Raw genomic sequence first — 22,454 nt, 5'->3', positions numbered from 1 at the left:
AATATACTCATGTGAACCGTAATGAGCTGTCAAGACATTTTGCTAAAACACGACACGACTCACTTGGGTTGTTACATGGGAAGGTGACTTGGAGAGGTCTGGGATTGAGATGACAGAGGCCAATGGTCCTCTTCTGTCTGGGCCTGTGCGTGAGCGGTGTGGACGTCCACTTCTGACCGACGGGGCTGACCACCCTGGTCTCTACAGCAGTGGCAGGCGAGGCGGCGCTCGGTGAGGCGGTGATGTCAACAAAGTCCTGACCAGGAGAGTCCAGCACCAGCGTCCCGTTGTTGGAGCTCCACTCCGTTGGCTGCTCGGGTGACGGAGGTGCAGCTGTGGCAGATGATGCCGTGAACCCAATGTTTTCCACCCGCCCGGGGTAAGGCCTGCCTTCTCCTTGCATGTCTTCTACCACACCTGGCCGTACCACCCTGTAGTCCCCCTCATCATCATAGTCATCGTCATCATCATACCTGTATAAAGGGTGGTTAAGACAAGTCAGTACATGTGTCTAGTGCTCTCATACACTAGCCTTTGTAGACTTTCAGAGCGGCAGTGTTTTTTTCTTTTTCTTTTGGGGAGGGGGCTGATTCAAGGTTCTCTATACCGGGGAAGGGAGTTGACCAGCAGCACTCATTCTGCCAGCCAACTACCTTCCCTGGTATAGAGAACTGCCAGAAATCAAGCCCTCCTCCATCAAAAAATTAAGAAATGCTGCCGCTCTGAAAATCCCCGGAGAATGCCACTTGTACAAACTTTTCTTTAAGGAAAACAATTTAGAATATAGCCACTTTAAAGTACAATGAATATCCAGTGTTAACCGTTATGTACTGCACTGACATTTAGTGAAAATAAATTGTCCAATTATAGCATGCTGAGATTCATTTTCTTGGTAAGGGGAGGGTTTGGCAGTAGAAACAAAGCATTACTTTCAAGACAGTAACTGTACTTGTTGGTAAGGCCAAATTTGGCAAACAACTTGTTAAATAAAAACTGGATCAGCAAGGGTGTTATAGAACTTCTCCTCTGCAACCTTGGTTAAGGTACATTGTAAGTCCTGACAAACGGCTGATGAGGTCTGGGGATGAAGATTGATGGGTTGTCCACGGGGACTCAACTCCAGAGGCAAAGTTTTCTTGTTATGCAGATGATATCGCTCAACAAACAATATTTTTCTGCATTCTGACAATTATTTTATTGGCAACTTGACATTGACTTTGAACTAAGTGGCAGTTGCATCATACAGCAGTAACATTCTGATAACCCCCTGAGTACCCCCAAGAGAAATTACAGCCAGACAAATCACAACCATGGGACAAATTTCCGCTGGGGCGATGTCAAGAAATGTTGGGTTGATCTTAGAAATTACTTTTGCAATGTGTTTCTGGATAATTGCTTGTCAACATATACATGTAGTCCTAGCAACTTCATTTTCCACTTGCTTTGGGTATTGACTTTCATCTCTGGCAATCTCCCCAGAAAATAAATACTTAAGGTCTGAAAAAGTGTCTTTAGGAAAATTGGGCAAGGTTAGGAAGTTTATGGTTGATATTGAAAACAATATTTGTGCTGTGTATGTGAATAGTTGTTCATCAATCTTCAGTCTTAATTCTATTCTTGCTTCGAGTAAAAAAAGATCTTGAGCAATGACCCCATAGGAACACATAAGCTACATTGTTTTGTAAGGTCTCCACTATTCCCAACATGCATGGGGGAAGCTATATATTCAGTTATCGGACTATAAATGGTTCATTTCCTCCTAAATCAGTGATGAAAGTTTACAAATTTGGTTCATTTTGTAGTCATAAAAATGTGGTATTTCAGAAACAACGCTTGCTTCTGGGGTTGAGTCCCCTTTTAAGAATTAAAACAAGGAACATCTACATGTACATTCAACTGGTTGGCATCTAGCAACCTGGTGATGTGTATCAAAAGAGGCTTGGAGTGGGAGGGAGTTTTGGTTAGTAGAACAAGCTTTGGTTTAGTGTTGAATGTATTTCAAAGTCCAGATGGTACCAGTCATCGAACAGATCCATGCCCGTTGTCTGGTAGAGATTGGGCGGCAGGGAATCCCACAGGCCATTCCCCGAGTGGTCAAAGGAATGGTGGACAAGTTCAAGTTCCACCACCGGCAGGCGGTCCTGGTCAGTTGCCCTACGGCGAGTGCAGTGGTCAAGGTGGTACAAACAGACTTTCAGTCAAGAAAAGGGACTGACAACACAGAAGAAGTGCCACTGTACAGGACGAACATAGAAAAGTCTACATGTTGGACAATAAGAGTAAGAGGACTGATGTTCGCTAGGAAACTTATTTTCAGCTAGAGAGCCTTTGGACAGACAAGATACCTTGGATCTTCATCATCATCATCCTCGTGGCTGTCATCCTTGGGTTGTTGTTCGTGGGCGAACTTGAGAGGAATATTGTGCAGCATGCAGCCGGAGAAGCTGCAGGTGGCATCGTTCAGGTTGTCCCAGCTGAACAGCCGGTCACCAAGCACAGTTCCTCGTGGCTCGAACCCCTACAGAACATAAAAAGGTTTAAATGGTATGTGGTTATTGTGCGCTTCTCTAAATAAATCATACATTAGAATAGAATTAAGAAATATGGGAATAAACAAACTCATAATAAATGACCTAAATATTCTTTTTTAACCTTAATGCCATGTTGATTTGATTATATGGATGACATTCACGAGCGCATCAATTTTCAGCGGTATCCCAAAAAAGTTTTTCAACCATACATGTAAATAAGCAATAAGCACACTTGCAACAGTTCTTGGGTTCCCAGAGGATGTCATCCATATAATCAAATAAACATGGCCTAGGACATCCTTTTTTAACAGTAGTTTCAACTACAAGGCTTTGAATACTGGACTCACTGCAATTGGGTCGGAGAAGTTGGGCAGTTGGTGGACGGTGAAGCTGACCACAGCACAGGTGACCAGCATGGCCACAGCAATGCCAAACACCACAAAGGCATGGTTAGCCACCACCTTGGAGTATCTGAAAAATAAAAAAAAGTCTTTTAGTTTTAATCAGATTGGTAAGTTAATCAGATTCAAGTTAACATTTTTTTGACCCTGTAATGATCTTTGAATATCTGTTTGGTATTGAAATTACTTAACCTTGGCTCTGAATGAAAGATGAGTTAATGAAAATATATTGAGATGATAAAATATAATTGCTAACAAATCTCTGAAAGAGTCTGTGGAATATATCAAAGGAGGAGGGGAATATATAAAAATAATACAGCTTATTAAGTACATGTAGCTGCGTGACCATTGAAATATGTGTAGCGGGTTAAGCTAAGGGCACAACCTGCCGTACGTGCAAATACGTGCTGTCTACGTGCCAAAACGTGGGCAATCTTTTGGGATCCGTAAGTGGTAAGTACTGCTTCCGTACGAACTTGTAGGGAATCCTACAGATTTTGGAGCACGCAGACATACCGTAGAACTTAACGTGCAGGCAAAACTTTGTGTGCCGAGCGTCGACGTACTCCCTCCCTTCTCTTGCCAGTCGTTCCCCACGTTTTCATTAATACATGGCAGACGTGGCCTCCCAAAAAAACAAATTGCATGTACGGCGGGTTGTGCCCTTAGCTTTATGTAAGTCACATGAAGAGCAGTCAATGCCCTGTCATTTCCATAGCCAAGGATGTTATATAACATCCTTACTATAGCACAGTGCAAGTGCACATTCTGCTGTAAAATAAAGCTGACTTCTGAAAGTCTTCAAAGCTCTCCACAAGGTCAAGAGAACTATTTCTGGCACACCTCTGACATTCACAAGAAGTCGCATGAAGATTAAACCAAGCTCAGTGCAAATTTCATTGGCAGTACAAAGACACGGACCACCAGGTCTCATTAGCGGTGACTTTTCGTGGACTTGGCATTGCTTTCGTGTGTGGTGATGCATGCAAACTACATACTGATGAGGAGAATCAAGGGTGTCGTCTTGCGTAAGGGCATAGGGGTACTTCATGCAGCTTTGGTCATGTTTACCTACATGTATAGCCTTTGACTTGAATTTTTCATGTACGCAAAATGTGCATTAAATAACAAAACATTTGATACACTAACTTTTAAAGTGTCTGTTGGCAAGAATTTGCTTGCTACATAATAACTACATGCACATGTATGCTTCAAACCCTTTCTGTAGACCTCTTTAGGAATTTGTTAGGGATTTTCTTAAAAGACATTATCCTTGAATTTCAAAGCCAGAATTATGTGTTACCTTTTGGGATAACTATCCTCACTATATCAAGATTAGTAATTTACAAGGCAAGGCCTCTTATAGCATACATGCTGTAGCCTAAAGAGAAATAAAACAAAATGCCAGATCCCACTCCATATGTCTCCTTAACCACCTTCCTGTAGAGGTAATGCCTTTGGGTACCAATTTTTGTATTGGTTACGGGGTTAAGCAGCAGGGAGAATGTTAGAGCACGACTGTCCTTACATGTAGCTCATCCCTGTCTGCCTAATTGTCCATACTTGAGCCCTGGAAAGGCCCTGATGTCCTTATTGACTTTCACAGTGTGACAGGTGGAAAAACCAGCAGCTCAATACCTTTCCTGGAACGTTACGTGTACTGATCGATCTGTGCTGGGCTTTGGGTATGCCTGTTGTATCACAGACTGTCATCTAAATAATAGAATGTATAAAACATAAAAATTGATTGTCCAATTATATTATCAATCCAATGAGGAAGAGTGGCTTGATGCATATGTTGTAATTGGCCTTGTAGATAAAGAAACATTGGGCAATCTTTTGAAGTATTGAAACTTAGCAAATAAAATTTTGAAATAAATCATTTTCTACAGTATTTCAGCTTGATTCAAAGCAAAGAAAATAAATGCACTTGACTTTCACAGTGGTTTTATTTCGTAAAAGGGAAAAGTCCAAAAGGAAAATGGACGTTTTCTTGACATTTGAAGTTCACGGTAGAAAGTATTCTGCAGTACGGTAAAATTACAAAACCTCAGCATTAGAAATTCCACTAAAATAAAACCATCACAAACATTTCACAATATATGGTATCAACAGGTTATCTTCAAGCTTGTTGCTGCTCAATAGCTTGTTTGAGGATAGCTGGCAATAAATCTTTCTACCATGTACTGCAGATCTGAGTTGCACTTGTCTATAAAACTATGTTATGTTTCCTATCTAAAACTCTCTCTTTCTAGCTTCTCTTTTAGATTTTGGCAGTCTACATAATGGGGTGTCAATATAAAAGGGACATAGCTTTGGTGTTTTTTTTATATCACTTTTTTCTATTGCAAAAGAAATGAGGGGAACATGATAATGTTTTCATCACTCAGGTGTCAGATCCAGAACTTCTATGTCCCCAGCTTAATCATTTATCAAAATTTTGCAATAAATGGATTCTAGCAATTGCTGCTTCATTCAGCATGCATTAGGTACATGCTAAATTGATTGCACTATTTCTATTCTGTGCACACCACAAGTAATACTATAATTCCTTCATCCCTTGCTGTTATAAGTCCTGTTGGTCAACCTATTCAGGAGACTTAGTAGTCATAACTTCCGATATACATCGCAAAGTCACATGGGATTAACGGCAACAGCAGCCAAATCTTACCGTCTATTCGTTGGGGACTGGTTTCTACTTTGCTTTTCAAGATACTGCATGGAAATTGCCCCATACAGATTGTTGGCAGCCACAGTCGTCTCTGTCCCGTGAAATGTTATTAAAGTAATGGACGAAGTAAATGCTCCATGAAATTACTGAGGGGACCAGCTTAAATTGTAGGCATTTTTCATCAGTACGAGTACGTGTACAATTTAAGCCTTGCTGCTAGTGATGTTGTAGATTCTCAAATGGTTACAAATTTGCATGTACTCGAAACATTGATAAAACTCATACATTTTGTATATAGGTCAATGATATGATCAAATCTTCGAAGGAGACAGAAATTGGATTGATTGACGCTGAAAATTAGATAGACTAATATAGTCCTATTTTTCTATCACATACAACAGACACCTAATTTGATGGCTGCCTATTCATTTATGTCATTTTTCTGGTGGATTATTTGATAAGGCATCTATACTGGTACTTGTTGTCAGTGATGGCTACATCTAAATAAATCCTGTGTTAGTATTAAGATATGCAAAAGTCTACATGTACATTTATTACCTTCCCAGTCTTTTTCCAAAATGCCCAATACTTACAATTAGGGGCTACAGCCACAAACCAAACTATACTTTGCTGTAGCCTCCATGCACCACCAAAGATCCCTTTCTGATAACAAGCCAAAATTCCCGGCAGGACCAAAATCGATAGAGCCTAATTCACAGGACTCCGCCTAAAACCCGCCAGCATCATTAGCCACTGAATGGGTGCAGTCAATGGGAGAGCCCGCGGCAAAGTTTGGGATCATATCAGAACACCTGTTATTTCCTTATCAAGTAATCCAAACTGCTTCTGTATTCAGAACACTTGTGCACGTAGGACTGCGTGCATGCTGATGTAACCAACATTTCACCCAAGGCATGATTCTCTTGTCCTTTGAAAATAGATCTGAGGTTTTTCAATGCTTTGTTTTATTGCGTATGATAACAATCGCCAAGTAATTGTCTGAATCGTCCTTTAAAAACTTGAATCTATATCACGTAAACTAAAAGGCTACAATGCTTCAAATCCTTCTTGTAGACCTTTTCAGGAATTTGTGAGGGATTTAACAAATCAATGTAAAGGAAAATGTTAATAATTCTTGAATTTGCAAATCCAGCCAGTAGTTGCTAGGCAATATCAAAAGAAGAAAAAAAATCTCTACTGACATTACATTCATTTTTAGGACTCTAGGGATACTCTCAAACACAAAATGGCTTATTACCAGGATAGAAATGGTGGATGAACAACAAGCTATTTATTTCAGAAATACTGATGAAAATCATAAATATAATGACTTGCTAATGTTGACAACCAATGACTGAAATTACAGTTATGTATACTGAAGTCTAATCAACAAATCCCTCAATGAAGATGCATGAAATGTATGCTTAACAAACAGCACATAAATTCCCATCATGTATTCCCGTCAGCATTTCAATCTCAACAGGTTTCGGTATACTGCATGAGATGACTTTTATAGTTAATAAGGAGAGTGCCAAAGGATTTGATTGTCCAATCACACTCGCTGCATAAAAATTGCTCCAATCTTCCCGGTTGGGTCTCCACGTTTCGAGTAAATTGTGCTTAGTGGATCAATACAATAAGGAAGGTCAACATCTTTGGGAGTATGCAAATTGTTCTCTTAACACGTGCCTAAAGGGCACACAAGCATACAAGTTCTCAGCCACACCCAGAAATAAGGTACACAACTCAAATTTTGGGGTATAATTATTAAGTACATGTATGAACCATCCACCAAATTTCAACTCAATGTCATTTAACTTTCCAGTTGACATCCTTTTGAAAATGTAAAAAGTTGCAATAAAAACAAGTCCAAATGCATGGTGAAGCTTCCCTTCATATTTCACCTTGAAAGAAGGGGGTATCTAATTACACTCCCAGTTATATGCAAATTGACCTGCACGACTCATGTGGCAACTCAATTGTCCATTTTTTCCCCTCCTCTTTTATCTAAAAGTTACTTGCCCACGCGGGTGTTGCTTGCAAATTAAAGTAATGCTCACAATGGTGACCGTGAATTTTGGTAGACGACATAAAATGCAGCTGTGTTGGACTCCCAAAATTTAAGTTGTGCAACTTATCTTATTAATCATCCCTCGCAGACACGTTACAAGGCTAACATGTCACATGTTAGCGACTTTTTAACTTTGCCATTCTTCATAGACAAATTTTGCTTTAGAATCAACTCTCTAAGTCTTACTCTATACATGATCTAACAAATCTGCAAAGCAAAATGTATCACTGCCCTTCGCAAGATGCATTACAAACGTACAATAAGACTAGTCTTGTAACTCCCAAGCACCTACTGTTGCCCTAGTCTGTACCCTCAATGGTATTTGATGCATGGGTTTCATCAAATAAAATGAAAATCAAAACTCTCAGCTATTCAAAATTTAATTTTGCTCTTCAAAGAACTGCTCAATGCTATTTGTACAATTTGCTTGATGTCATGAAAGAATGACGCCAAACATTTTATGTCATATTCTAACTCTATAATACAAGTACCCATCTCACAGATGAAAGTGATTTTTTGAAACTTCATGTTTTTTCAACACTCACCGTGTGACGTTATGATTAGGTTGGTCAAAAACAGATCTGGCTCGAGAAATAATTCTGTTGAAACCTCCGCATACACAGTTAGCAACCCTAAAAAAATAATCATGAGGACATTATATTTACTCTGAAATATATTTTGTTTGTAACGGACTATCTTTGGACTCGTAACCTTCAGTATGCCAAATCAAGCACCAGTACCAGTTTGGAAGAGTGAAGGTTCTAATCTAACACCATAAATGTTTGGTGTTGTTTAGAGCTATAAGTAACAGGCCTCAAAATACTGGGTGCTTGTGCACCTTGGTGCACCCAAAACAGTAGCTGCGCATCCAATTTTTTTCTGTGGGTGCACTCAAATATTTTCGTAGGTCTATGTATGTCAAGATAACAAAGTATACATCATTGTAGTATAAACCATATTCTTGACACCTAAGTCTTAGAAAGATAATAAAATGTCTCTCATAGTACTTGTGTTAAAAATCTGATTTTGGACCCTGTACAATATACATATATATAGCCAACTAGAAAAGGAATCCTGGGGTGTTTCATCTTGCTGTTTTGGGATTGTTGTGTTTGTAAATTCAGTATTATTGGCAGAAGAAGAGAAAAACAAGCTTTGGTGTTCTAAATACACTGTAGTAATACATTGGAAATGCATGATATTTGTGTTGTCAGAAAATCACAGTGGAGGACTGTTTGCCACCACTAACTAATACAGTATTGTACATGTAATTAGTCTGCATTCCTTGCAAGGAAGGTGTTCTTGGTTATGCTCATGCATTGTATATTTATTCAATAGTACAGCCTAGACATATTATTGGGAAGCCCCGAAAATTTGTTGGATAAAAAGAATTTTTTTTTGTCTTGTGTAAGGTCTGTGAACCAATGTTTGTGGTGGTCTCTTCTACATGTACATAATCATTTTAGACTTTTTGTCAAAATGGCCTCTGATGGATCATTCTGCCTCCAGTTTTTAATTCTGATTTTATGCAATCTTGAAGCGAATAATATAAGGAAGTATTAGCCGCATGGCAAAATCTGCGCCATCGAAAAATACTACGAAGAACAGACTTTTCGTGAAATACAAAAGATTATACACTGCTATAGCAGTAGCCGAAAAATTGCGAACCAAAACGAGGGGGTACACCTATGAATTGATTAAATCATGAATACTTACTTTTGTGGTACGGACTCACAAAAAATTCCGACCCGGAACCTTCACACATGTACATGTGCCTATCACACACTTGATGTTAAAACTTCGGCATTGCATAATAAAGTCTTCGCGTGACTTCATGTCCATTATACTGGCACGAAAACTCTCATGCAAGACAAATGGCAACAAAATTAATGCATGTTCCTGGAGGCTGTGCCAATTACCTGAAACCACCGTCTTGTTACGTTGTATTTTCCACGGGATGGCACCACACGACATTGAAAGCAGGCAAAAAGGCTCTGAAGATTTCAGCAGAGACTTGCACTCTATTTAATGGGTTTGCATCGGTAGATATTGGTCTGCTTCTGATCTGATGCTTGACACTTATTAGCTTCGCCAAGAAGATTATGTTTTTGCCTGACTTGGGTCTGTATGTAGGTCAACAGGATATAACTCGAGAAATTGTGGATGGAACTTTTTTTATTTTTTGCAGGTGTGTAGCGGTTGTTGAAATGCATGCCTAGTTCGAAAATGGGTTACCTGGCGTTTTCCTACGGTACATTAGCGAGCTTGGTATTTTTTTTGGTGTTTTTTCGGGAAGCATAAGTCAAAATGTAGCTGGGCGATTTCCACGATATTTGGCAGGTGTTTAGCGGTTGTGGAAAGGATTGTCATGTGCAAGAATGGTTTAGCTACCTTTTACCTATGGTGCTGTAGCTGGCTTTGTATGTAAGTGCGTTTGTCTGTATGCAAGATAACTCGAGATGTTCTTTATGGATGCTAATGATATTTGGTTGATAGGTAGGGGACACAGAAAGGAAGGTCAAGTTCGATAATGGGCCTCCTGGCGACTTGTTTTGGTACTGCAAGTGAGCATCAAAGTTTGCGCCTAAATTTTCCAGAAGTGCCAGGTTCATGATTTTTTAATGGTGGATAGCTGTTGGTACTAGGAGTCAATGGTCTAATTTTGGGCCCCCTAGCAGCTTGTTTGGAACTGCAGTGGGTCTTTGTAGTTTGTAGCTTTTAAGAAGGATAACTGCAGAGGAGATTGATGGATATTTTTTGTTTTTGGTAGCTAGGTACTTTGGTTGATTATCAACATCTATTTGATATAATTACTTAGGGAAAGTTATGCAATTAACAGAAATAAACAGTGTTTTCTATATACAGATGCATCTCATTTTTACCTATATTTAAGGTCACAGCTGTTTGCCAGATGTTTTGCCTGAGAAGCCTTGTGACCTGGACGCCCTAACACTGTGAAAATCCTCTTGACAAGCATGAAATTCTGATTGACTAGGGATGCTACCACTGAGGTCATCTTTGGTCACAGTCCAATGCCCCCTATCATCAATACTATTCGGCCAGGCTGGAGTCTGGTAGAGACTACATGATTTTAATAAAGCACTATGATTATGAAAGTTGCGCTAGAAAGTATCACAACAGTGTACATAATTCCATTGTCACCAGTTGGCCAAGAAAGTTATCTTTGGTAGCATTTGTGGGTTTGTGAGGAACACAAGTTCATGCAGTCATTTGCTATTGGGGTAGGTACTATTTAGTAATACATGAAAAAGACCTTAAAGTATTAATAAAGGCATGATTATTTGGCGAAGGGATGTGTTCGATGAACTCTAGTTTTTATTGAAGTTATTCCGCGCCTATCTCCTCTCCGGGGAATGGTGAATGATGTAAATCACCATATGGCTGATACGAGACAGAGGCTCGCCAGGCCTCCGTCCGCGTGATTTGTAGTGAATCACCAACTCCAGACGGAATGGTTTGCTCCATTGCACACTGCACCATCGCACGTGTGGTTGTTTTTTTTAATGTGCATAGGGTGTGGCTCTCCCATCGTGCATGGGGTGAGGTACTCATTTTCACCTGAGTGAGGTGAGGAAAGTCGTGTAAAGTGCCTTTTCCGAGGGCACAAGATCGGTGACACGGCAGCCGGGTTTGAACTCGAGACCTCTCGGTCTCAAGGCCAACACGCTGCCGCTGTGCTACGCGATCTCACAGTCACATGGTATGTACAAGTCATAAACCATAACAATCCGTCAATCCCTTCATGAGTTATTCTCATTCAAACTTTGAAACAAAATCTGTCCCTTTCTGTCATAAAAAACCATGACCATGTCATGCCCAAAACACGAGATATCAAAATGGTAGTGTCCATGTTGTACCTTGAAATGTTGCTAGGAGGTCATTTATCGAACTTGACCTTTCTTTTCCTGATGCCTACCCCCCCTACCAAATATTGTAAGGATCCATCCATAGCTTTTCAAGTTATGCTGTCCAATGAATCACACATACAAATGACACCTAAAACGTTGAGTGTTATTGTCTAAGGTAAGAATAACTGTGTAGGGCAAAGTGAGTGCACAACAACAAGTCTATAACTATCCTATCAATCACCATAACGCATCCCTTGGGTAACATGGAGTTCAGCAAGCTTCATTATAATCCTAGGTAAGCACCTTTACTCCAACAAGCCTGCTCCTTTGGGATCTATCAATCAAAATCATTATCTTCAAGTTCGTCCAGAACACGATAGCACTAGTAAAATACAACATTGCTTCTGGAACTATCAACAAAAGAAATGACTTGATACGTGTGGTTTGTGTCAATAATGCAACCTATTACAAACTTCATACTTTATTACAGTACATTACATGTACCTAACTGCTTGTTATATATCATAATTGCAAAGAATGAGAGGACCAATAAAAAAATACAGTTATGTAAGTGACAGTGATTTATTTTGAGCACTGCAAATTGGCCAAACACACATAATAGGTTATGCAGTATCTTGTCTGTTGTCACAGATTCATCGAGGATAGACAAGATTAATGTGCAGTAAGGGTGGACAACGTTTCACTGGACCTGATTTGGGCAACATCCAAGAGCAAAAACTCTGAACAATGTTCAATTTGAACTACGTGGATTACGGTACTTCAAGTTAAATGTAGCTTTATAATTCACTAATGAAAGTCAAAGTTAAAACTTTTAATTAAAAGAAAAAGATAAAGCACTTACCCCATGTTGTATTCTGCTGATTAAACAGATCACCAGCGGAAGTTTAAACTTTCACTACAGCACTGGATGGCATCTCTTCATTTCAGCAAGCATACAGTACATCTGGGGAAAAGACATGCATGATTATGTTTACCTTCACAGAAGGGAGACATATTCTTTATCCTTTTATGCTCCAGTTCTTCTTGTAATTCTTCAAAGAAATAAGGTCAATGACCTGGACCAGACAGCTGTCACCATGGTAACTGGTGAAGTGTCAGACACTCTGTGGTGTTTGATGTCATTATGTAACAAGTGGCAGGACAGAGCTGGAGGGGCTGGTCACCATATATGACTGTGCTTGAGTAAGAACAAAGTAACAGAGCAGTTAGTTTAGTTAGGCTAGACCATTGTTAAGGGTACAACATTAAATACTTGAATGCAAATGTTACATTTCTAGTTTGATTTAACAGTCTGTGTAGTTTCCTGACAATTTTGCCAAGCACTGGAAGTTGAGGGTAAAATATGATGAAGATCCAAAACTACCAGTTGCAGGCAGCGTTGTTGGGGAGAGGAAATAATCAAAAAGGTACTTCAGGCTTCAAAGATATACTTCGGCAGAGGAAATCCTCATGTTTACCTAAGGAGTGAGTGGAGAAAGCGTACTTAAACTGTTCAAACATACAGTTAGCCTGACCTATGCTGTGAGTAAATTCTACACAGGATGTGGTAAAGCTTGAATATACAGTCAAACCTGGTCTCACTCATCAGCAACCACTCACACTCACAGGACTGGGCAATTCTTGCTGAGGCCAGGGAGTTGCTCAATAGGATACATGTAGCTGGATGATATATACATTTGGTACATGATCAATCATCATGTAATACGCCTACACTTAAGCCTCAATCTATGATATAGTAATCACAATAAGGCCAATAATTTGGAAAGATAGACTGACAGGAGAAGGCCATTGCTTAATTGCCCATTGGATGGTTACCAGGCTAGCACCTGTAAAAATTCTCCAATTAAATTAAAATGGCTGCTGCAGACATGGATGCTGCTGTCAATCAATTTTCATTGTTATGATATTGAATGTGTTGGTATTGAATGTGTCCTGGGCCCAGGGGATTGCATGATGGTGGTTGCATGGTTGGGTAAGACAGTTCGATACTTACAGCAGAGGGTCTTACATACATGATTACTCAGGCAGGACTTTTTTATGTGACTTGTGACTACAGCTCCAATTTTGGGTGCACAAAAATGCTTATACATGTAGTCTTTAGTCCTTGGCAGCCCAGTCTATGCAGCCTTGACACATTGATTAAGTCTAAAGATTTGATATTGATACAAAGAAAACTCTGAAAACACATTTAGCTGTCTGATGATTATACATTCAATATGGTAAATCTAAACCTGTTGATTTCTATAATCACAGTATATCTCTTATTTGCAACAGAAGATTTATAAACAAATAATATGGAACTTTAATGGATAAAATAAGTTATACTGTATACTGCTGTTACTGTTAGTTTTATGACAAAGCAATGAAATTTTTTTACCAAATCATACTGCCTTTAATTCCTACACATTCTATATTGTACAATTTGATAACAGTATAATGGCATTGTAGCAGGTCCATAATTACTTTCCGTGATACAATCCCTTTGTGTGCTTTCATCTCCAATTGATGTCAATCTGTGTATGATGCGTCAAGATTAATTTAGGAAAATGCTGTTGAATCTGCAGCCACAGAAATAAAAGGACATTTGATAATGACATAGACTGCGAACATTGCATTATCCATAATGCCCGTGGATGCTATATTGCCAACTAATAGATCTGCTTGGAGATCAGCATTATCCTTGGGTATCAACAGATATCAAGATGTATATCATACTATATGGCTATCATATAGGATAAAGCTGGATGACTGACAAGACACATATGAAAGTGGACACTGGTATACAATAACAGGATGGGAAAGATTTCTTTACTCTCTCCCATCTCCAACTGCCATTCAATGCCGTCCCCCTTTTAAATCAGGATCTAGAACAGAATACTCCTGACCAGCTATAATACTGTACTGTGTTTTATTACTTCTGAGAGGAGGTTCATCTACAACAGGGGGGCTGTTTCTGTTTGTGGGTTTGCACCTATAACTTGTGATAACATCCAGACTGTCAGATAACATCCTTTTCGAATTTGATGGATTTGTTCAAAATTTGGCATGTCTGTAGTTATTGAAGGGATGATTATTTCTGGCCACTGTAGCAGTGTTTTCTAGTAAGCCCACAGCAAATATCCATCCATTGACCCAGGGTTGTAGCCAGCACCTGTCCTTCCGTTCTTTGACGGAATTTTGCATCTGGGGACGGAAAACATTTTTACCCATTCCGTCCTCTGTGAGCAAAATTTAACCCTCAAAATGCAGGAAATAGCTTTTCAGAGGGTCTAGACTTCAAAATTTTTCTTGGGAGCATGCCCCCGGATCCCCCTAGGAACGCCACGCCAAAGCCATTCAAAATCAAGGGACGGAATATGATTTCAGGCTGGCTACAACCCTGCATTGACCATCCCTGCATAAGAAAAAGATTCTTTTTTTTAATCAGGCGAAAATAAATGTGCGCGCTGATGTCATCCATAAAATTTACTTGCTGTAGCCTAATGTAGAATTAACACCCCCCATCTTGAAAGCAGCAGTGTGGAACAGTCCATTATAACAGATGTACAGTTGGTTGCAGATCTAATGGTAGCCTGTCCAACACAAGGTCTCGCTGCCTGGAGCAGTTACAATATGCTACACACATAAGTGCACAGTCTTGGTTAATGTCAGAAGGGGGTACTTTATTCAAGCATCATAAATAATGTAAACCCTTGTACAGTCCAATTAGTTGGACAAGGTTCACCTGTAAGCCTTTGGACCACCACTAGCAAGGTAATAAACCACCTGCAATCTGCCTTGCGCAGGTGTACTTTCACTTGACAATGTCAACATCTGTGCAAGAAGCTTCATTTGTATTTGTAAGGACAATATTTTGCTACGATGGTATGCTGAGTTCCTAGGGGACAAAATGTACATGTACTTGACAGCTATAAGCTACAGTATCCAATGTTTGGCGGCAACTGATGATTTAACCTTTTCTGGAAGGACATAGTAACCATGGGTAATCTTTCAATTACGCACATTGACCACATCCAACAAAATGTCAGAGCACTCTAGCCTCAAGACTCTTAATACATGTATCTTTCTAACTCTGACTGTCTGACATATGTTGTCCTCAAAACATATCGAACTTTCTAACTCTGACATATGTTGTCCTCAAAACATATCGAACTTTGGAGCATCAAGAACATAAAGCAGAAGGTGAAAGACGCAAGAAACATTTGAGTCTAGATATCATATGAATTCAAGAAAGTGCTTGATGCGGTTGTAAGATTCTTTGCTTCTAAAAGTTGATATCAGCAAAATGATCTTGAGACAAGTCAGTGCTTTTTTACTGGCATGAACAGCAAACCTGTCAATCTATCAAAATGATGTAGTCAGTAAGGAGGGCCCCCATGCGGGGGTCCCGACAACGCTCTGCGCTAAATTCGAAAGGGCTGACTACGTAATACGCTAAATTCTGGACGCTTCTTCACGCTCTACGCTAGATTGCTAAGTTCCCAAGCGCATTTTAATCGTCTTTTGGCTGAACTTTTACTTCAATGCGACTGTTGTGTTTGGATCCCTGACTCCTTGTAGTGCTCTGTTGACTACGATGGACGACTAGGAGACACTTGATGAGCGGACTAAGATTTAATCTACAAACTTCTAGCTCTGTACATGTGGTGGTGTAGTGATACAAAAATAGGTCATGTGATTTGACTGAGAGTGATTCGGTCCAAGGCCCCATAAAGCATGCTGGGTCTTGCCTGATGAGATTATCTGGATATGTAACATCCCTCTTTCTTTAAGTAGAATAGTCTTTGGCTGGTTTTTTTCTAGAGTCCTTGTCCAGCTCTTGTTTTGCTCTTGTTCTTATGTTTGTTTCAACTTTTGGTTAGTACTTTAACAATAACAATGGTTTTCAGCAGTTATACTTTGCATCTAACTTCTAAGAACAGTTTTAGTCTAATCTCTTTCTCAGTTCTTTTCTATCTGAGAACAGTTCTTTCTCTCGTCAGCGGTAACGCACTGGTGGTTGGATGTTCGACCTCGTTCTCGTTGACTTTGTCGTACTCGGCGTTGTCGCGGATGTCGGCTTTGTCGTACTCGGTGTCGTCGCGTGTGGTGCTGCAGTAGTTGGTGGTTGCAGGGTCGACTCATGTGTAGTCTGCGTTGCTGACGCCGCAGGTGTTGTCTCTGGAGTTGTAGCTGCAGGTGCTTTCACTTCTGGAGTTGGTCGTATGTGCACTCTGTTTCTTCTCAGTTGTCTCCCGGTGTCGGTCTCTACAACATATGATCTCGGTGTTGCAGCTTTGTCAATGACTTTGCCGGGGCTCCACGTTTTTCGGATAGGGTCCTGTACGTGGATGTTCTGGCCCCTGGCCAGCTCAGGCAGACTCTTTGCCTGGGTGTCGTAGTGCTGTTTCGCTGCTTGTTGTGCCTTTTCCAGCTTGGCCCTTGTTTCTTCCTGGTCAAGTGGTGGAGGTATTTTGGTCGGCAAGATGTCTTTGTACTTCCGTCCGTTTAACAGCTCCGCTGGCGATTTCATACCTGGCTTGATCGGTGTGGTGCGGATGGCTAGCATGGCTAGGTTTGGGTCTGATCTTGATTCTTTGCATTTGATCAGCGTTTTCTTCACCGTCTGTACATGTCTTTCTATAAATCCATGCCCCTTTGGGTAGTGCGGTGATGATGTTGTAATGTTGAATCCGTACTCGTTGGCCAGCTGCCGGAACTCTTGGGATGTGAATTGTGTCCCATTGTCGCATATGACTTCTGCTGGGATCCCTTGTTCTGCGAATATACCTCGTATGCTGGATGTTACTGTTGATGCCTTCAGGTTGGCGAGACTCTTCACAAATGGGAATTTGGAGTAGTAGTCTACCAGGAGTAGAAACCATTGGTCATTGGTGGTAAACAGGTCCATGCCTACTGTTTGCCATGGTCTGCTTGGTATCTCTGTTGGCATCATCTCTTCTTTCTGTTGCGAGTTCTTGTGCTTTTGGCATGTGGGGCATGCTGCAACTGCTTTCTCGATTTGTTTGTACATGCCCGGCCAGTAGACTGCAGATTTTGCTCTGAGTATGCATTTCTCGATACCCAGGTGTCCTTGATGAATCATCTCTAGGACCTCTGCTCTCATGGACTTGGGTATAATCATCCTGGACCCAGCCAGGAGGACTCCATCCTCTACCGAGATGTCGTCTCGGATGGTCCAGTATTCGTGTATTATTGCTTGTGTCTCTTTTCTTTTCTCTGGCCATCCCTGTGTCACTGTCTGGGCGAGTAGTTGGAGCTCTTCATCCTTGCTGGTCTCCTCTTTGATCTGCTCCAGTTTCACAGTTGTCACTTTTACGAGGTGATGGATCTGGACTTTGAGACCATCCATCTCTTGCTTGTCGTGCTGTGACAGCCTGGAGAGTGCGTCTGCTAGTAGCATCTCTTTCCCTGGTTTGTACCGGATGCTCATGTCATAGCTTTGTAGTCGCAGTAATAGGCGTTGTAACCTGTTTGGTGCCTTTGTGAGGTTCTTCTTGTTGATTTGTTCCAAGGGTCGGTGGTCCGACTCGACTTCGAAGCTTCTTCCGTACAAGTAGGTGTGGAATTTCTCACATCCATAGACTACTGCCAGGAGTTCTCTCTCGATGTTGGCGTATCTTGTTTCAGCCGGTGAGAGGGCTTTTGAGGCGAATGCGATGGGTTTTCCATCTTGTATTAGTGCTGCACCTACTCCTTTGATTGAGGCATCCACTTGTAGTATGACGGGTTTCTCCCTGTCATAGTACTGCAGTGTTGTCTTTTCACTGATGAGCTGCTTTATCTTGTTCAGGTCTTCGGTGTGTGGTGCACTCCACTTGTATTCAACATCTTCCTTCAGCAGTTCACGGATGTTTGTCGTTCTGTCCGCGAGCTTGGGGATGAAAGCGCTCATGTATTGAATGAGCCCTAAGAGACTTCTTAGTTCCTTCTCATCCTGGGGTGGTTTGATGTCATGTATCGCCTTCACTTTCTCGGGGTCTGGCTTGACTCCCTCGGCTGTGTAGATCATTCCGAAGAACTTACACTCACTTTCTTTGATTATGCACTTGGATGCGTTTAGCTTGATGCCAGCTTGCCTGGTCTTCTCCATCGCTTCGTGCAGATGGAAGTCGTGGTCGTCGTCTGTCTTCCCGTACACCTGGATGTCGTCTGCAATTCCAATTGCTCCTTTGCACCCTTTGTACGTTTCGTCTATCTTCCTCTGGAAAACGTCCTGCGAGACCTTGAGCCCGAACGGGAGGCGGTTGAACTTGAACCTGCCATAGGGCGTGTTGAAGGTCGTGAGCAAGGAAGATTCTTCGTCTATTTTGATATTCCAATACCCGTTGCTGGCGTCCAGCTTACTAAACACTTTGGCTCCTGCCAGAGAGGGTGTTATCTCTTCTAGAGTGGGTGTCGGGTAGTGGTTCCTCTTGAGTGCCAAGTTCAGGTCTCTGGGATCAAGGCAGATCCGCAGTTTGCCATTGGGTTTCTCCTTTATTACTATGGAGTTTACCCAGTCTGTTGGCTGTGTGACCTCGCTGATGACTCCTTTCTCCGTCATCTCTTCCAGCTGTTTCTTCAGCTTCTCTCGCAGCTCTAGTGGCACTCTGCGAGGTGGATGTATCACTGGTTCTACGTCTGGGTCAACAGTGATGTGGTACTCCTCTTCAAAGCACCCTACCGTGTCATCAAAACATTCCGGGTACATCTTTATTAGTTGTTCCTTGTTGTGGATGGCAGGGCGGTCCTTGATCGGCACCGTCTCTTTGATCTTGCCATCCTCTGGGGTAGCTTGAATCTCATGGATTGTGATGATGCCTAGCTGCTGGCACGCTGCCAATCCGAGGATGCTTGGTCCCTTGGATTTGGTCACAAAGAAAGTACACTTGACCTCTCGGCCTTTGTGTTTTCCAGAGATGGTTGTCTTCCCCAGGTGTGGGATTTTGTCTCCACCATAGGCTGATAATACAGTGCTGCTTGGTGTGAGGATTCCTGCTTTGACTTCCCCACCTTTTGTCATGTTCTCCGGGAATATCTGCTGATAATGTTCTACCGGCATGACATTGCTTTGAGCCCCTGTATCTATCTTCAATCGCAGATTGATGTTTGTTGTCTTCTTTCCTATCTTCTTCTTGATTTGGAATGTTGTGTATGCTTCACTGTTTTGTGCATTATTCTTATGCTCCACTTCATGGACATATATGGCACCTATCGACAGTGTTTCTTCTCCTGAGGAGTACTGCTCTTCTTGCTGGTAATGCACATGTTTTGGATTAGCCTTTCTGTAACCCCTGTATTCTTGTGGCTTGGATTTGCCCTTTGACCTGCACATTTTCCTCCAGTGGTTTGGCTTTCCGCAACCATTACAAGTGGAACCATGTGCTGGGCACTTCTTCCTGTCATTAAACTCATGCTCAGTACCACAATTTCTACAGATGTTTGCACTCTGTTTCTGTGGAGGCCTGTAGCTTGCCTTTTGTTTTGAGCTTGGAGTATGCTTTCTGTTAGAAATGGCATCGACTTTTGCTTCTTTAGCTTGAGTTGAGATTGTCAACGTTGTCATGCACTTCTCTGTAGACTCATGCTGTACGGCTTCCTTAACGGCTGCAGCAAGGGTCAGTTCATGCTTTCCTATGAGGGTCTTCTGCACCTTTTTGTATGCACATCCCCAGATCATCTGATCTAGCAGTCTCCCGTCTTTCTCTGTCTTGTCTTTGAAGTTGCATTTGTCTGCCACGTTTTTTAGCCTTGACATATAATCACTGATGGATTCTTCGGGCCCTTGCCTCATGCTTTGGAACTCATATCTGAAAATCCTGTGGTTTGTCTTAGGTTCTAAGTGTTTCTCGAACTTCTCTAGGATTTTGTTTGGATCTTTTTCCTGTTCTGGAGATAGGTCCCAGCTATTTCTGATCTCAAGCCCATCGTCTCCTGCTAATAAGAGTAAGTAGCTCACCTTTTCTTCGTCGGTGGCGTCTTTCAGGAAGGTCTTGAATGCCAGTTCGATCCTTTGTTTGAATTTTCTAAACGTTTTGACAGGGTCATCTGCATTCCAGTCCATTTCGGGGATCAAGGTCGTCAGCATGGTTTGTTGGGCCGCCGCCATCTTGAATCCTTTGTTCTTGGTCGAGCGGGTTATTTCCTGGTTTTTCCGCTGCTTTCTGGGGACTTCCTCCCGCTGCACAGCTCAGGATTTCTGGTTTACCGCTGCCACCATGTTGTGTTTGGATCCCTGACTCCTTGTAGTGCTCTGTTGACTACGATGGACGACTAGGAGACACTTGATGAGCGGACTAAGATTTAATCTACAAACTTCTAGCTCTGTACATGTGGTGGTGTAGTGATACAAAAATAGGTCATGTGATTTGACTGAGAGTGATTCGGTCCAAGGCCCCATAAAGCATGCTGGGTCTTGCCTGATGAGATTATCTGGATATGTAACAGCGACGTTTATCCAAACCTTAATCGCTCCCCATCGCCGGCGGCATAGCGCATGAAAAGGAGACCTAAACACTAATCAAAGTTGAGAATTCTATCAACAAGATTCAAACTTTACTAAGACGATATAAAAGCATCCGTCTTGCTGACCAGAGGCGGCGGCAGTAAATTTCTTATACTGACCGTACTGACGTAATTTTCAGCACTCGAAGCGCCGAAAGCGGAGGCGCGACAATCCTAGTCTCCTAAGGGCGTCCGTGGGCATGCTCCCGCGGGAAAATTGTGAAATCTTGACCCTCTAAAACGCTAATTTCTGCATTTTGACGGGCACATTTTGCTGGCAGACCAAGCTAAGTTGAATGGCATTTCTATTAGAAATTCATATGGTTTTATTGAGGGCGACGCCCCCAAACATATTTTCAAGATTTCGAGCACCGAAAGCATGCACAAGCCGTCGCGAGGTATGTCCGGGGAAATTTTGAAATCTGGACCCTCTGAAACGCCATTTCTTGCATTTTGAGGGACAAATTTTGCTGGCAGACTGTGCTTAATTTGATGACATTTCTGTCAGAGAAAAGATTTTTTATGGCGACGAGCGCCGGAGGCACAAGCAGGCTGTCCAAAGAAAAAAAAATTAAATCTTGACCATCTGAAACATCATTTCCTGCATTTGAGGGGAATTTTTGCTTGTAAACTAATCTAAGTTCACTAATGAAATTTCTAATCAAATAGATTTCTGGTTGGCGACGCTTCTGCAACATATTTTCACCATGTCCAGTGCCAAAAGGGGCGACCTATCGCAAAGAAGGTCCGGCGAAATTTTGAAATCTGGACCCTTTGAAACGCAATTTCCTGCATTTTCACTGCTGAAGTTTGCATGTAGACAAGTTAGGTTTAATGAAATTTTGATTACGCTTTACGAGCAATTCATATGAATTACGTTTTACGGTAAAATCCTACTTGAGCCTTAACAACAGAATGCTGTCATGCAACAGTCATTGTGAGTGACAGTTGTCTTTAGACACATGGTCAGGAGAAATCATGGGATACCCATTAAGTGCAGGATTGCATAGCTGTGCACATGTTACCGACAGAAACCTTACACACAAAATGGCAGGGGAACAGCTTGTTTTCGTCATGCAGCAGACTATGTTTTTTACAGCTTGTAGTTGTAACACTTGTTGCCTTACAGATGAGATGCCGTGTGTGCGCCCAACACACAGGAAAATGAGATGTCTGTGTAGAATACCTGAGAATAAACATGGCATTTGTGGGCAAATTTCCAATCAATTCTGTAGTATTAGTATTACAATGCAAACTTCAACATCCTGATTTCGCTGCAAGAAGTCACCAAAAAAAATGCAAACATTTCAGAACTTCACATTAGTTCTTTAAAGTTTAATTCATTCAAGTATACTGGGCTGATGCTGAAAAACGGCTTTCTGGAAAAGGCGGTTTAGCCCACCT

The 22,454-nt window shown here is 41.4% G+C and overlaps 2 protein-coding genes across 3 annotated transcripts in view; both read right to left on the bottom strand.

Annotated features, from left to right (window-relative positions):
* LOC118430234 (protein dispatched homolog 1-like) overlaps positions 1-22,454 on the bottom strand; it is a 36,230-nt gene that overhangs the window by 5,431 nt on the left and 8,345 nt on the right. Inside the window, exons 2-6 of one of the 2 annotated variants that reach the window (XM_035840945.1) lie at positions 12,406-12,507; positions 2,879-3,002; positions 2,346-2,518; positions 2,017-2,154; positions 64-473 (exon numbers count right to left, since the gene is read on the bottom strand). In XM_035840945.1, coding sequence (XP_035696838.1) covers positions 64-473; positions 2,017-2,154; positions 2,346-2,518; positions 2,879-3,002; positions 12,406-12,410 — 850 coding nt within the window. In that variant the 5' untranslated portion in view covers positions 12,411-12,507. The remainder of the gene's footprint in view (positions 1-63; positions 474-2,016; positions 2,155-2,345; positions 2,519-2,878; positions 3,003-12,405; positions 12,508-22,454) is intronic. The other variant, XM_035840953.1, reaches the window with a different exon arrangement.
* LOC118417075 (uncharacterized protein K02A2.6-like) lies at positions 16,517-20,655 on the bottom strand. Its single transcript, XM_035822493.1, has 2 exons — positions 16,709-20,655; positions 16,517-16,655 (listed from the first exon to the last, which is right to left on the bottom strand). The coding sequence occupies exons 1-2, from the start codon at positions 20,653-20,655 to the stop codon at positions 16,517-16,519; spliced, it is 4,086 nt and encodes a 1,361-aa protein (XP_035678386.1).

This window comes from Branchiostoma floridae, chromosome 1, assembly GCF_000003815.2.
Source record: "Branchiostoma floridae strain S238N-H82 chromosome 1, Bfl_VNyyK, whole genome shotgun sequence".
NCBI lineage: Eukaryota > Metazoa > Chordata > Leptocardii > Amphioxiformes > Branchiostomatidae > Branchiostoma > Branchiostoma floridae.
The sequence above is the reverse complement of the archived record's forward strand: the minus strand, read 5'-3'. Positions and strand labels throughout refer to the sequence as shown.